Source organism: Diadema setosum, chromosome 19 (assembly GCF_964275005.1).
Source record: "Diadema setosum chromosome 19, eeDiaSeto1, whole genome shotgun sequence".
Lineage (NCBI taxonomy): Eukaryota > Metazoa > Echinodermata > Echinoidea > Diadematoida > Diadematidae > Diadema > Diadema setosum.
Genome location: NC_092703.1, coordinates 33,597,300 through 33,615,130, shown reverse-complemented (window position 1 = coordinate 33,615,130; position 17,831 = coordinate 33,597,300). Strand labels below are relative to the sequence as shown.

The 17,831-nt window shown below is 38.2% G+C and overlaps 1 protein-coding gene across 2 annotated transcripts in view; it reads right to left on the bottom strand.

The window, feature by feature from the left end:
- Nucleotides 1-977: 977 nt before the first annotated feature.
- LOC140242677 (uncharacterized) overlaps nucleotides 978-17,831 on the bottom strand; it is a 33,909-nt gene continuing 17,055 nt past the window's right edge. The window contains exons 1-2 of one of the 2 annotated variants that reach the window (XM_072322436.1): nucleotides 13,017-13,117; nucleotides 978-3,376 (exon numbers count right to left, since the gene is read on the bottom strand). In XM_072322436.1, coding sequence (XP_072178537.1) covers nucleotides 2,293-3,312 — 1,020 coding nt within the window. In that variant the 5' untranslated portion in view covers nucleotides 3,313-3,376; nucleotides 13,017-13,117 and the 3' untranslated portion in view covers nucleotides 978-2,292. Of the gene's footprint in view, nucleotides 3,377-13,016; nucleotides 13,118-17,831 lie in introns of those variants that run through there. The other variant, XM_072322435.1, reaches the window with a different exon arrangement.

Here is a 17,831-nt window from a genome sequence, read left to right as displayed (position 1 = left end):
CCAAATGTTGTGTGCTTGTATGTTGACACTATATATGTGCCAACACATTGTGCAAAGCTAGTTATGCGGTCTTCCTTCAAAGAAAAAAAAAAGTAAAGGGGGGATGTTGACGAATTGCATCTCGGTTTCTTTGACGAGTTCTTGACCCGGGGTACTTAAAGAGTAAACATACTCATACTGTATACCAGGGCTTTATCAGTCTTTCCATGCAATGGTATTTACACCGTGTAATCAAATCCCCGTGAAGAAAGCACACAGCGATGTTTTCACAGCAGCGATAGGAATTTCAGATAGTACGACTCACATTCGTAGCACGAGATTACAATGGACGCATCGTGTCCAAGCTCTGCACGGCTGGCTGCCCGACAGGGTGCACAGTCACGTGCAGAGAATACAATGGAGGTATTCAACCTTGATAGAAATGAATGAAACAAAAATACCCATGTGCAATTCGACTGAAAAAAAAATAAAAACCCGTGAAATTTGTGAACACAGTATTGAGCAGTATTAATACTGTTGTACAATACCTACAATTAACAAAAATAATCGAAGATAATAAAGTCACATTAAACGGTCTTTCAATATCTGATAACGAGTCGTCTTCCATTACCTCTCAAATTTTATCTTTTTTAAGAGCATCTCTAACCACTCGAAACATTGACGTGGCCTTGTATTGATGTGATGAAAGATAAGTAGCATAGCATTTAACAATTCGTAGAAATTAGGCAAGTGTAAAGTTGGTCATTCAAAGGTAAGACATAATTATGTATAAGAAGACAAGGCATTGCGTGGGTACTTGAAAACAGCTCAAAACAGTCTGATTGTGCTTTAGTCACTAGATTTTGAGAATGCTTTATTAGCATGAGGTCCCCTTTTGTTTCGAGCATAAAAAATGTCAGTAATTTGACATTTCCCGTGAAAGTAATGTCTCTTCATGACTGTGTAAGAGAGTATGACTATCTCACGCATCACCTTTCTCCTCACATATTGTCTAAGACTGAGGAAGTTAATATTCCAGTGTGAACTAACCATGATTTGATAATATGTGTATCCTACACCTCCTGAGTTCTTCATAAGCGTCATCGCAGTCATGTGGACGAGATTGCTATGCATGATTTTCGATGCGTTAAACTATAATCAACGAAATAAATAATGCTGATAATATACATTATAACTTCCTAAACATTCGCTCGAATTTTCCCTTAATTTCACTTTTTTGTGTGTATGTTTTGCGAAGTTTCTTTCTTGCGGTAACGTCGATCTTCTCTGTAGCTTTCTTCTTATTTCATGTTTTGAGTTCCTGATTGCACAAGGAGGAGAAAATGACAAATAATACTAGAGTGCCGTGTTCAGAAAATCTAGAAAATATCATTGAACTCGCCAAGTACTCTTAGTATCGCTGCTTCGTACGTCATAATGTTGGTTAATAAATGCCGTGGTGGATTTTTACTTAAAAAGAAAAAAATGTCAGTGGTCATTATTAACGCACCGCTTCATCGGTCTTCCGCAGTCTGTATAAATATAAGAACACAAGAATAGTACAATAGGACACGATAGATTGTTGGTCTATAAAGTAGGTCCAGTTTGTATGACATATCGATGCGGTTAGCGTAAGTTATCGTGGCGGGTTGTTACGTCACGCCCTATGCCATATCCAAGGAGGGAGCTTTTCCATCTTTCTCAATTGTCACGAAAACAAAGAAAAACAGTCTATTCGCCGTGAAATCCACACAGATGAGCGTTCTTTTTTTTTCTCAGTCTTTCCTTCTGTCTCGCGATCGAGGAAAGGTTTGCGTCATTTATTTTCCCGCCATTATTTGCTTGTCTGCTCCTACACAACGTCGGCACATCTCGGCAAACCGCATCGCGAAACATCAGGGTTCATCTCCCGGTCATCCTGGTGATGTGGAGGCGAACTACAACTGAAGTGAAAAGTGCAACCCTACGTCGAATCAGACGTGAAATTTGTTCTTCTAGCCATCCAGCCGGATTCTCTATTAAGCGCTATGTGTAATGGACAATGCATGCGCTTTAGTGCCTTGACATGCTGTTAACACTATTTGTCGCAAGCGGTTGATGCAACCGAGAATGATACAGCAATCACGGCATTAAAACGTGCATCAGCCTACACTAGACATTAATGTACATAGTGCCCAAACCTCCATTGCACACTTTGCACACACATGAAGCCAACCAAGATGGTGTTATAAGTACCAACGAGGTAGGAATACTAATTCAAGAGTCCGACTGCTAGTCAAACAGTAATAAACCGCGCACTTTTGACGGTCGTTTTCATACATTCCCTGAGGATTCCTCTACAGACGCGTCCTGTGCTTCAGCCGCCATCGATGAGCACGCTGCTGCTGCTGCTGCCGACGTTGAGGCACAGGATGATGCGGATGTTGAGGCAGAAGATGACGCGGATGATGAGGCTGACGTCCCGACTTGTTGTAACGACGCATCATCAACGTTATCGGACCGAAGTCGGTATTGATACATCTGCTCGTAGTAGGGCATGCTGATGTCGACCAGTTCCCTGATTTTCTTCGGTAGGCAGCTGATGTCCACGTCTGTGTCCGTTGGGGGTGGATCGAGGCCTGGGGTGCTGAAGGCCCGGTCGTACTGACCCATGACCTTGTTGACGAACATGAGCCGCTTAGAGTAAGTCCATTCACTCAGGTCCTTCTTGCATCTTCGCCAACGTGTCATGTCCTGGTTGAAGGGGATCCCGATCGCCTTGCAGTACATCCGGAGGACCTCCTCGGGGTTTTCCATCAGGTCGTCGGCGTCGATGACGATTGGCTTCTGTCCCAGGTTGTCTATGGTGTGCTTCATGAGAGTAAAGAGTTCCTGGTACACCAGCCCCTTTGGTAAGATTGTACGGAGCTCTAGCCGTAGCAGCTTGTTGGGGAATTTGTTCAAGAAATTTTGGAACGACAAGAAGACTTTAGCCGGATGTCTGATGAGGAAGGTGTGCCGATAGCCACAAGGTAGCATGTCCAGCTTCCCGTCGACAGTGTAGGCCAGCTCCTTACAAAAGACCAGGTCCTTCCCAGCGTAGTCTCCTTCCAGACGCCGCTTGACGTGCTTGTAGGTCAGTTTGGGCTCGTAGACGATGGGCTCGAAGAGGTAAGGTATCTTGATCTGTCGATCAGGGCCGAGGTGGCAGGCGGCGGTGTACATCTCGTGGTTGATGTCGACATTGATGCTTTCGTTCAGGACGCTGATGCAGCGCTCGAAGGCCGTGGACAGTGACCTCGGTGGAGCCCACAGCATCACTCGTTTCTGCGACGAGACATTGCTCTCCGCCATGTTGGTCGGCAGTCGTGTCGGTGATTGGCGAGAAGAGACGATGCCGTGTCGAATTGCCGCTTTCCTGCACACAGAAAGACACAAAGTGGACTAATGATTGAGCATGGTCAGCAAACTATGGCCAAATTATGCACGATGGTCAGAAAATAATCCATACGCGAACATTACAAGTAAACAAGCTATCAAACCAGTATATCCAGCTACAGTGAATAGAGTGATCGGCACAAGTCTTTAACTGACAAGTAACTGTTAACCACACATAAGGAAAAATATCAATTTAGCCAATGTGTAGTCTTTGACAACAACTCTCTCTCTCTCTCTCTCTCTCTCTCTCTCATGAAGGGATCTCTAATGTTCTGCAATATCAGAATCTGAATCTGAATAACTGAATCTATCTTATTGAGGGCTCTGTTCAGAACATAAACACCGTCGATTGCAAAAACATGTCATTGTTTGTTTCCGAGTGCAATTCAGAATTTTTCAGTGAGATTTATTGATGCGAGGTCTGAATGGCGAGTCTATCAAACTGGAGAGACCAAGCAAATAATTACAAAAGGCTATAAAAGGGACTAAAGACTTCCACTTAATCCCGATGCGTGTTGACATTACCACTATCCTAGTCACCGCATGGTATGTGTACGTATTACCATGGCTTGCGAGTTTGAACATCATGTTCACGTGGAAGAGCCGTGATAGGGTAGCATGAGCATTGTCTGTCTTTATTACCACCAATAAAAATATTTTGAGTCTGACGCATCACCTTTGAGCCTTGATAGCAATAAAATCTCAGTTATAATATCCATAATATTACATATTACATCAGAGTGTTTTTTGTAGCCCTATGACACACCCGCCTCACATCAGATGTTATGGTGTCGGACCAGGCTAAAGATTTGATCTCACGGGGATATGAAGACTTTCAGGCAAGGACTTTGAACAGCGCACACAACAATATAATGGGGATTTCTTTACCAGTCAACACTGAAAGCAATCATACTATAAATTGTTAAAGGGATGATATAGTTTTTCTTGAGATGAGGCTTCAGGTTTCCAACTTTTTTTGAGATAATGAGGAATTATGAAATAAATATGAAAGAGATAACAATATTCTGAGAAAAATTTAAAGTTCATATATAATGAAAATTGTTTTTGAAATTGCTAAGATATCTTAAACAAAACTAATGATAGTTTGGGATCCACCTTCTATTAGGATCGCTTTGTTAAACTTGTTCTTTTTTGTGTGTGTGGATATCCTAGGCAGTTTAAACCGATTTTCATCAAATAAACTTTGAATTTATCTTAGAATTTAAATATGCTTTTTGATATTACCTATATGGGTTTTAATTATCTTGCAATCAGTTTAAAGCTGAATCCCCATGCATCTCTACCAAAACTATACAACCCCTTTAAAAGATACAAAAACATATTTCATAGTGGTCGTTTCTATCAATACTTGAACTTCCGATGCTGCGTTATATCTTGCACTGATGTGAAACTATCCTATTACATTCCTAGTTTCATAGTGTGCATTACATTGTGTATATACCCTGTTGGTCTATAGCCTATAGTATAATGGTGTTGGTATTCAAACTTTGATATTTCAAAACAGCTATATACAGATAAGCATAATATATTCAGAAAATCATGAATGGAGAGGACGGAATAAAGAACAAGCATATGTTGTTGACCTTTGTTAGCAAGTTAGTGTTTTAAAGGAGAGGTTTGGATTTTTTTTTTCTCGAAATATACGAAATATACGTCATTAACTCAGGCTTAAATGCCTAGATAAGAAAATATTAAGCTTTCGTTTTAAGTATTAAGCTTAATAGAGCCAGACAGTTCTATGAGAAATGGAAGCACTCGTATTGAATCGGATGAAGTCGCAGGACCACTGACACTGATTCTATAAGCAACCACTGTTATCATCCTCAACTGTGATAATGCTGCAACAAACCACCTGCAATTAATACAAGCATTGCCTTGACATTCATTATTTGATGACCATACCAATTAAATGTATTGATAAGGATTTGGTTCATTCCTTTCATTATTTCACGTCCAGAGCAAGAGAAAATTTTCAACATATTTCCAAGATATTAGGTTCTGATACCCTCGAGTCTACAAAATGCGAAGAAAAAGATATCATAACAGAATTAATTATTGCACAAAATAGTGATAAGCGAGACATTGCGGCTGTCTTTCGGTTTTGATTATCAAAACAACGACCTGATCTTTCGCTGTTTATAGTTTGTAAGAATAATATCAAAATGGCTTGAAAAGTCAAATTGGCTCTGTGATCACTGACATCATCTTCAATCTCTAGCTTTTATTAAGTCATTTTGACGTCATTCTCACCAAGCCAACACGACTCTCACTTCCTGTTTCTTATCACATGCTCATTGTAATCCTCTTATCTTCTTCCTGAGGTTTATCTCTTTTTTTTTTTTTCATGGCACGAAGATATGCAATCCTATTTCTTGATATCAAGAAATGATTTTGTGTTGTTTACTAATGGCAATTCTTGATAATAAATCAAGAAATCGACTTCTTGATATCAAGAAATGAATTCTTGATATCAAGAAGTCGAATTCTTGATATGAAGAAATAAATTCTTGATATCAAGAAGTCGAATTCTTGATATGAAGAAATTAATTCTTGATATCAAGAAATGAATTCATGATATCAAGAAATAGGATTAAATGTTAAAACGGCTTGCCATACGAAGAATCTCAACTGATGCAAACTGCAGACTAATGCTAAGGGGGTACTCCGCGACATAAAACATGGTGGCATTTCCATTCCATTGTCTGCTGAACAAATCAGTTTAATACAATCCTTTTTCATGTTTGTGCCTGGCTAGAGCCCCTCCCGTCCACACTCTGTCATGACTGGCCATATTTCAGTGCATATAGGAGCAGGAAAATGCGATCATATTAAATGCATCTACACGTTCATAGACCCAGAACGTTCATGAATTCAGTCGAGTTAACATGAGGGGCAGGGGAACGGTTTCTTTTTGTTTGTTTGTTTGCTTGCTTGCTTGTTTTTCTTTCTTTCTTTCTTTCTTTTTTGGGGTCTTGTGTGTATGTGTGTGTGTGTGTGTGTGTGTGTGTGTGTGTGTGTGTGTGAGTATGTGTGTGTGTGTGTGTGAGGAGGGGGAGGGAGGAATAGTGCTTGTGGTTGGGTCAAAGGTCAATACCCTCTTCTTTTCCTTCCCTCCCTCCCCCCCCCCCCCCAGCCAAATGTTCGATGAAAAAAAAAAAAAAAAACTATCGGTATTTTTTATATTTTTGTCCTCTTTCACTCTTTTTATGAATCAAAATTGTTGGCAGCTACTAACAGCCAGTCTACAATATCACTTCTCAAATGCCAATTTAGCTCTCAATTCCCGTGATTATTCAGATGCACAACAGTTCGTAGTGTGTCGCACAAATTTCTGGCTTTCAGTGGAACATGGTCAGATGGCGAACAAAACAAAAGCAAAACCACTTCCTTACACATCCCACCACCACTGTAATAAAAACTACTTTTACAGTCCCCATTTACAAAGTCGTTTTTGTGTGTATGCATGTGTGCGTGCATGTGTATTATGTATAATAAATCCTTTTTAGTTTGTTATACGCATCACCGATGAAAGTTTGTTCACCTTTTGATATGCAAATTGTGAACCTTGCGTTAGGTATAGGGCATGTGATATACTTTTACAACTCCTTTTATCAGTGTGTCGCAAACCACTGAAGCGATTTGCGGGCATGTCGATTCATTGTAGAGAACCCTTACAGTATTGAAAGAAATCCCACAAGTATTGTCACACGCCACATAAAGAATATTGTATAATGTATAAGCATATATGTAATTATGTGCGATTGTACAGGGTCAAAACAACACTTTAAGTTATTGAATCACTAATATCTACGTCTAAATGCTATCTTATTGATTGATTAAGCTATTTTCTGTTCAGGAAGGTCTCGTATAAAAGAAGATTAAAGTATTTCACCATCAAAGTCTTTAAACAAAGGCAAAAGCTCTGATCTTGCAAGTGCATTTTTGTAACAGAGGAAGCCCAGGCATCTGGGATTGCACTTACAGCCGCCAATGGTTAATGGAGAGTTGGCTACCGACGTTTGGTCAGTGACACACGAGGTCTGTGCCTATCCCAAGATTGGATTCGACTCGCCGCCTCACTCCGTAGCTTTTCACAGCTTGACCGAGGAGGGTAATCTTTTGATTTGTCGGTTTTCTCCCTTACGTCATTCCTCGAGGAAGATACGTGTTACAGCGGAATGAAAATGCATAGATCTTGCTCCGAAGATAGCAGTGTAATGTCTAAAGTGTTGGCATGTACCTTTAGCACGTTAGGAGGTACTCTTAGCCTTTTATCGTATAGCTGATATGACCGACAATGAAAGAAAAAAAAAAAAACATGCTGAAACACGATATTTATGAACTTAGATCTGTGGGCAGCTGCGCGACATTTACAGGTATCTCTACAAAGAATTTTTTTTTTTTAAACGTTTGAAAAAACTATATGAAAGGTAATGAATTAAACAGGAAGTGTAGGGTTACGCTTTTTGGTTACGTTACCTTTTGTTTATTTCTAATTCGTCTTCTATCATGTATTATGCTTTAGGAACGTTTTTCGCATATGTTTAAGAAAAACTATAGAAACAACCAATGTAAAAATGTTAATCAGTGTAATCAATGCTAAGTATTGTTAAATGATGCTTATACAAAATGTGTTAATACAAAATTAGTTCTGATAACATTGTTTCTAGAATAAACCGTCTACAGTTATGGTTTATTGAGAAAATAGTCATATCTCCTTATATTTTAGGCTTTATTGAGAATTTTTTATAATGTTATGGTAGGATGTTTTGTGATACGACTGACCTACACACATATGCATCAAATGTGATAACTCGAACAGTTTTAAATCTCTGCTCCCAGTCAACCCAGTGGTCAATGATACCTTTATTTCATTCAAGGTAAGACAATCCTGTCAACTAATGGCGTGTGAGTATAGCAGAGCACTGCTGTAAAAAGATCTTAGAGATTATGTCTCTTTGAAAACACATTCACCTGCTGACGTTCTGTAGGGCGTTTAACGTCACCAAACTACCAGACACCATGGAGCTATGACAACACATTACAAAGTAACCTATGTGTAAGGATCTGATTACGGCTATACAAAACATCGTTGGCATAACGGTTCGCGATTTAATAGCCCTGGTTTGATCCACTCGCTCGAAATCGCTTGTCATCACCGCGGTTCACACTGACTTGCTTTTACAGGAGAATATAACTTTATAATACGTGTATGAATGAACAACTGAATTGATGAATCAATGGATGATTGTTGATCAAGTGATAAATGAATTCAAAACGGTTATTTGCCTCTAAAATTAGAACGAAATACCAAGAAATGAACACGCGCATTTACATTGCACATGCCGTTGAAACTACAGATAAGAAGTCATTCGACTTGACTTTATATTATTATCATTATTATTATTATTATTATTATTATTATTATTATTATTATTATTATTATTATTATTATTATCATTATTATTATTATTATTATTATTATTATTATTATTATTATTATCATTATTATTATTATTATTATTATTATTATTATTATCATTATTATTATTATTACTTATTGTCATTTTTATTATTATTATCATCATTATCATCATTGTGGGCGGGGGGGGGGAGGGATCAGTCTGCAATTAGCTGATTTCGTTTGTGTATATTACTATGACAATTATCTTAAATTTTGTATTATTTTTGATAAGTTTGTTTTGTACATATTTGTAGGTTTTAAGTTTTGTACTTTTGTTACCTCATGTTACCTCATGTTATTTGTAAACTTTTGCTATGCTGATTTGTTTTGTTTTGTTTTGTTTTGTTTTGTTTTCTTACTCATTTTCAGTTATGTAACTTTTGTATTGTACAATTCATTGTGTAACGTGTATTTTTAATTCACGGACTGGCTGAAAAACAGCCTCCGGCTGAGCCCGGTACCGTGACAAAATAAAATGAATGAATGAATGAATGAATTGTTCTTATCACTATTGTTATTACCATTATCACTATCATATAGGTGTCAAAAGCCAATATCGTCTAATTGTGTGTTGATAAGAGCTGTATTACTAAATGAAATAAAAAAAAAAGAATCAAGTTTGATGTTGGGCAATAACGTTTCTGTGTTTGTACAGAATCCCCATGAATTATTTTTAGCACACAGTGTCACAGTGTGGGGAATTTTCTGCATACCTCCATCTTTAACTTATTTTCACGACAACTGAGCAATATACAGATCGCCGAAAAAAAGTACTTTAAAGGAGTCGAAAAGGGACAGCCATCCTTCAAGAATGAAATATTAAAAGATCGTTTACCATTTCTTTGGTAAAAGAAATACATGAAACCAATCATATAGTTGCTGCTTTGCTTGGTTCATGCGATACCTGATATTCCGTATCGTGTTACCTCGTTAAATTCTATAATATGAACTGTGGAAGCTATTATTTCAATGTTGGTATCGGCGCACGAGGAAAGGAAAGCGTCTTCAAAGAAGAACATTTTCAATCTATCATGTAACATTATAACATATCCACATATTAATAGCGAGACGGCATGTCATGTACACACCCGCAGAAATATGAGAGTGTTGACTGAACAGAGTGTGTGTGCTGACGCATACACAATGCAAAAAGGCACTTAATAGGGCCTCGTACGTAATCACACCTGATAATGGCACCTGTATGCAAGCAATGTTATTCAGATTGACAAGACAGAATGTAGAAGTGGTAGGGGCATTCTATTTTCTCTTGTGATTCGCCTCTTACAAGATATTGCAGGTAGATAGAGACTGTAAGAAACACGCAGATATATTGCTCAAGAAGAGAGAGCATTTTTGATGGTGATCATCATCATAATTCACTGTATCATGCAGGTGGATTTTACAGGTTTCATTATTAAAGCCGCCGAAAAGAAAGTATCTCAGGTAAAAAAAAAAAAAAAGAAAGAAAAGAATGGTTTTTAGAGAAGAATTATATTGCTTCAGGCTTTCTTTGTTGTTCTTGTATGATAGGCCAGTCATTAAAAAAAAAAAAACCTAAATAAAACCTTGTCTCTATAGTGACATAATTATTGACCAATACAGAAGAAAATAAATGAGGTCAAGTGAGCCAAAAGTACATATTAAACTCATTTTGATTGAAATGCATAATACTTTCAATATGTAATATGTATCCATATATATATATACAAATACATATACAATTATATATATATATATATATATATATATATATATATATAATGTATTTACATGCTTATTACTGAGTATACAATTATATACAAACAAATATTCATATGTGCACGTATAGTTTACACTGGTTTAAGCATGCATTTATACACCGTATAGGCCTATGAACATAATGCACAGATACATACACAACCTGTATGATGGTATCATATTCATCCAACCAATATATACATGTATTATGCCATAATACTAGAGATAAATTGTTCATATTACCACGGGTGGTTCAGGTACATTTACGTCCTCCTATAATTGAACAAGCTTGTAGGTTGCAATAATTTCATAACTTCCATAATAAAGGATACAAACATAATCATTGAAGTGATTGATATACCACAACACTGATTAGCCCCCTTCCCAACCTCGCTAGTGAATAAATTACAAAAGCATATCATGTATTTCAATAGTGGTGTTTCATAGAGAAAGGACTTTTTTAATTGAGTATCACAACCCTCCATTCCAAAGGGAAAAGGGTTACAATAACGGGGAAAAAAAGACAATTATATTACATGTGTATTCATATAATGTGGGTTTAATCGTCGAATGCTTACGATGAGGTACGCACTCATCAAGTGCTAATTCCAACCTTCCCGGCATTGTTTATAAGGTCTCCGGCCAGAAACTTTTAAACGCAGTTATCAGAAACATTTTCATCACTCTATCAATTAGCGTTTCCTCAAGAGGACTTCCGAAGCCGTTTTATCATGAATGGAAACAGTCCAATAACAATGATAAAGCAGGAAAAAGTCGGAAAGATAATTACAGATATAGTAAGGGAGTAAAATGATGACTACAACTGTTCGAATAGCAGCGTTCTATCCAATCACTGTTATTTCAAGGATACTATAGTAACCACCTGAATCACGTGCTTGGAAATATATAATGCGACTGTGGAACACGAAATCAAAAAAAAAAAAACAACAACAACAACAACAACAACAAAATGTAAACATGTTAGGAATTGTCCATGGTAGAAATTTGCTGACTTCTTTTTAAGAGTCTTTGCTAGAACACGATGCCCTGGATCTATATCATAGATAGACTCGAGGAGGAATGCCAATGAAGTTCGCCCTTTTTTCACTTTCACCCAGAAATAAAATGCTTTCGTATTGGCTTCTCGGCCGTACAATAATGTCCATGTCATTCTTAATTCTGGTCTGCTGACATTCTTTTATTATTTGTCGTCCGTACTGAGCTTTCATAAAAACGTCTTTCTTTGATTTTGGGTGAATTCTCCTAAAAGCAAATTGTGCTTGTTTGTGCTATATTCAGAGCCTATTGTTATGGCGCTGATATTCAGGCATAGCAACCTTTTTCGCGTGTATATGTGTTAGTGTGTGTTTTTCTGTACAAAGTGAAATATTGAATCAACCATGTCAGCGATGAGATATTTTCTTTCATTGTAGATCACTCAGGATTCTATTTCATATCAGTCCAACCAACCAATGTACAATTTTTTTCTTCAAACAGTCATTCTCAGTGACATCCTAAAGGCTTGCCCGAGATATGCACGATTCGCGAAAATTTTGATTTGTAAGAAATGCTTGCGCGAGCGCGCACACACACACACACACACACTTACCCTCCCCTCCCCCCCCAAAAAAAAAGCAAAACACAAAAACAAAAACAAAAACAATCGGCAAAAGAACAATAAAAATAGCCAGAAAATATACCGCTCCATGCCAAAAGAGAAATTTGGATCGCCGGTGGATATTTATGCAAACACTCTAAATTTTGTGCTCAAGATGTAACATCCAACGAGGGGATTAGGTACGCGCAGAATAAAACAGTGTTAGCGCAAATGCACAAGCACTCGCCCACGCACACACAGAGGTAACTGTCAAAAGCAGCGATATATTTGGAACCGTTCATGACAAAAATATGCCAAGGTTTGGCGAGGTAAACAAATTTGCCGTATGGATCTTTAATCCCATTGTACATCCACTCGACCCTACCGCAAACAGACGCCCCCGTCTGACTCTGAAACAGGCAGCAAAATAATACTCAAATACGTGCAAAATCGACAGATGAAACACTTAAGTCGTGCTTCATTGATAGCAAGAAGATACCACATGCAGTGAAATTGACGGGGAACCTCAGGGAAGCTCGTATTGTCGTCTTAGGCCCCTCAGTAAATTCCCTGCAGGGAGCTGCAAGAATCAGTTTCCACCGAAAAACAACAGCAATTCCTTTGAGAACATTGAGCTGTTCAGAAACGTTAAGCATGACAGATTCTTGAAAACAAGTGAAAATCCCACGGAAGAGGTCTTGGGTAAAGCTACAAGTCGATTTAATAAATTCATATAACACTTTACTGCAGCTACAGGACTAGAGCGGGTGAAAACTCGCGGCTTCTTTCTTACCTGTCAACCTGTGTTGCAGCTATTACGGTCTGACCGCCAGCATTCCGTTCCTACAGATTAGAGAGTATACAGGTGAAACTTTATATTCAAGCAAGAACGGTGAATCAAAATGTACTCCGTGTACGGCAGTCCCGAGAATTCGCTGCATTTACATCCAGGGGAGGCAATTGCTGCGGACGATATGATAGCTACAGTGACTCAGTGCGGTTTTCAAAACCAGTGGAATAGCATCTACCTCCCCCGATTCTCTCCCTCTCTCTTTTTTCCCGTAAGAGCGCCGCTCAACAGATATCGTCGTAACAGCTCAGTTCATAGCCTGTGATTGGTGCTCCCCATCGGAGCTGGCTAGTTGTATGTATACACAAACCAGTATCACCCAATGAACCACTCTACAGCTCTATGCCCGCATCGCCATAGCGGGGCTTTTACCCCGTATTTGAAAGACAGGCGCACGTATAACACCCTTGGCAAACACAAACATGCACAAACATGAAACACACACTCACATACACGCATTTCCAGTTTGTTTGTTGTTTTTTTTCTCTCTCTCTGGAGCCAATATGTGAAATTTTAACACATATATGCATGCAGAAAGACAAATAGATCGATCGATATTACATATAATATATATATACAATGTATATATATATATATATATATATATATATATTTCTTCATGGTGGGCTTCTATTTTTGTAAAAAACTGATTGATATTCGTATTATACTACGATATGATATTTTAGTTTAATAATACATAATAATTATGTCTAGATGTCTATTGTGTCGTCAGTGATGTTATAAAGAGTTATATAATTCAACTGATAATTGCTTGATGGAATTGATATCCATGGACCAGATATACCCTACCGAAGCTTTAAACCTATCTAGAGGGCAGGTACTCTGTAAATGACACTCAATTTTTCATTCATCCAGTCGTTTTATCTGCATAAAAGATGTCTTCTTTTCTCTTTGATATTCTGTTTCTCTTTGCCAACAAACTAAACACACAAACAAACATACACACACACACACACACACACACACACACACACACACTCACACACACATACACACACACACACACACACACACACACACACACACACACACACACACACTTAAAGACACTGATTTGTGGGGAACCGTATTGTTTTCACCTGTATTTTATACTCGACAAGCATGACGAAATACAGGCGACCATCATACTCTTTTGTTCTCTGTATGTCCTGCTCACCACATATTAATCCATATCATGTAAGGAAACACATACACACCATCTCCCTCTCCCTCTATTTTTCTATCTTCCTCTTCCCCTCCTCCTCCTCCTTTTCTGTGTGAGCCTCATCTTCATGAAATCTTCCATTTTACCAACTCCTAAATCCCTCTCCTCAGGCGGATTCCCGCCTTCTATGCTGCACCCTGCTTCCATTGAATAGTGGGGCACACTATACCGTATGAATCCCAGTGGACGTAAGAAGCTAAAGAAGGAGGACTACAGTAGACACTCAAATCAAGCTGGTCCCACAGGGTCAGAGGGCCTAGCTCCAGAACCAGGTCGAGTTCAAAAGGTTACAGCACGACATACATAAAGGTGTATTTTCTGAGGTCCTAAGGGCGTGCGTTCGTCGTTCTGGCACGCGCGTCTTCGTACGTCAGTGATGTGCGGTCGTCTGTTAAAATTCCCCTCCCTTCATCCTCCTTTCATGCACGCCTTTGACTTTTCTCTGCCTTTACTCTTTCTTCTTTTTTTTTCCTTCACAGCTGGGTAGCATTTAAAGGATGTGACCTTAACACTTGGTGTGAATTACTTCCGTGAACCTGTGCAAAATTTCGTTCGGGAGAGACCTATCAATTCATTGTGTTATTATACTAGCGACGCATCTGAGGTGATGGTAGCTATTAATTTCATAACAACAATGTCTAAGGTATAATGGCTGCTGCTTTGGACTAGCGATTGTTTTTAATGAACGTAATCTCGGATCAGTTTTCGTCTTTATTGTCGATAGAGTTGATAAAACAAGTTATTATTAAAATGAACAGGTAAGAAAGTATGTGTGTACCGGCATTTTGACCGGGGGAAAATATAGTGCTAATCAACATACAGATTTGAACATAGCTATATTTTGCTCCTATAATTGTACCGTTTAAGAAACAAATGTGGAAGTGATACATTATATCAAACAATTAAACCACTTTGTCATTCTAAGTTTATGGGATAGACGCATATATTATACACATATGCAAACATGCATGACACATAATAAATAATGTATATACACACACATGCACGCATCTGATTATACATATACATATTTATATATAATTACAACTATATATGATTATTATATCTACATAAAATGTATAATTTTGATTAAAAAACGGCTTCATAGAGTGACTTCATCATTAGATATAAACTTCTCCACTCGTACCCAACTTGTTGAATATCAGGGAATATTTTCTTGAAGTCATGATCAAGAATCAAAGTTACTGTCATATCTTATCATTTTCTTTGTCTTAGCAGTTTGAAAGGCAAATGACGCAAAAATAACAAGAATGTAATTAACTTACTTTGCGATCAAACTCTTTGTGTGATCGCGATCAAGTTTGATTTTTGTGAAAGCGATCAAGTCTTCATTGTGTATATTATTCATATACATTTATGATATATCCCCTCCTTTTCCTCCAGAGAGGCGGAGGGATCACCGAAAGACTCAGAAAGCCAGTCGCGATACAGTTTCTGACTCCAAAGCCAGCATGTCACAAAGTTCGATTCCCTCTCTGATTTCCGTGTTTGACTTGACGTAGCCTACGTGATCGGTTATGTCACCTTTTTGCGATTCAACATGCCGAGAACGCATAATCTCACCCACAAATATTGTATCGCCTACTTATCACGTGTAAATGTCAACACTGTGTGAACGTGAGTCGTCACTTTTATGGTCTCCCCCTCAATGTCCGACAAGAAAAAAGATGACTCTAAAGCGCCATCACTTGTATTTCGATTGACCCATACAGATTGAAGAAGCCACCTTCATGGTCCAATATTTTGTCCTCCCACAGAAAATTTCCTGTAAAAAGTCTTCAACCAGTGAAGTTCATCCTGTACTCATCAAACTTTAATCCGCATGCCACTTTTGTCCGACTCTGCGTCAGCCCGAGACGAACTCAAACAAAGCAACGCATGTAATGTGGAACATACTTTTTTTTTTTTTTTAGAACGGATTGAATTTGATCGGAATTGGGACAGTTATTTCCTACATCGACAAGAAATAAACATGCACTTCAAAAACATCCTTTTAAAGAGTAATAAAGAAAAAATGAGAAGCAATGCAACATTCAATGTCACGTGATTCAGTAAGATGTGTGAGATATTCCAGACAAGAAAGATACAAAGTTTTAGTGACCTGAATACAATCTCTAACTGCAAAACTTACAAGACGTACGATTTCCAGTCCCATGTACGGACATTCATGTTAGGAATCTATACGGTAACGAAACTTCACTAAAGAAGTGAAATGTAAGTTATGTTTCTGTCGAAACAAGGAAATAAATTTGAACTGAATTGAATTGAATTGAACTTACTTACATTTCTATTTTTTATTGTTTGTTTGCAAGGTTTTTACATATTTGGATAACTTCATCCAATAGATATGTATTCCAAAAACAAATTCTGGGAGATGCTCGACAGGACCTGGTCATGACCTGGTCATGACCTGGTCATGGATACTGCTTAGCATATGAGTGGATCGACGCTTCACGTCAAAAGACAGTGTGTGCATAGGGATGGATCGATCCTACTCAAGCTCCGCTCAGTATCTTTTAAGGCCAGACTACAGCGTCTCTTTGTTTGTTTGTTTGTTTTTTCGTATAATATATGCATGCATGTATTTGTGTGTGTGTGAGTGTGTGTGTGAGAGCATGTGTGTTTGTGACTGGACACCAAAACAAAGGTAACCTCCTTAACCTCAAGAAAAAAAAAACTTATCCAGCCTCATGATCAGGTAGGTTTGTGATGAGGGGCTTTGCCTTAATCAGCCAGCTGCTATCAATATCAACCTTCACTATAAGATGACATTTTTTATATTGTTTTATCAAAGATTCCCCAGAAAACCATGATACACAGAATAGTACAGCACCAGGGCCAAGAAAGAATCACCGCAGGCATGAGACATGAAGACGTGAAGGGGGGGGGGGGGGGGGAGGGGGAGGAATTACTGGGAGAGAGTAAGAGGAAAGGGGATTGAGGGGAGTATAGTTGGGGTAAGTCAACGCCCTTTTGCGTTAATGATAAACCCAGGACTGATACAGACTTCATGATAAAAGGAATGTTTATGGCATCAATAAAAGCGTTAAATCGGCAACGTCTGGAGAAACGCGTTCATGCCTTTAGCAAGTTACCCTTTAACACAGTTTCATCCGCGTGACAAATTTGGACATAGCATAAACATTATTTAATGATGTGTGTTTAATCATCGTAAGCATTGTTTGCAAGTACATCGAACAAAGTTTTGGATCCTTGTAACCCTTTATAGAGTATGAGGGTCAATCATTGGGGACTTTTTAAGAATAAATTATATTGTCATAATAATTTATGTTATGTATGTGTGTATGAATGTACTTTACTGCATAAAGGTATGTGTGTAAGTTATGTGCTAATGTGTGTGTGGGTTACATATTTGATGTGTGCGTCCGCGGGCGCGTGCGTGGCTTTGTGTGATGTTGAGCGTAAGTTCATGCTAATTTGTATTAATCAATTTATTCATAATATCGTATTACTATAATTATGCACTTACATACATGTTCCGTAGTCAGAAAAGACCCAT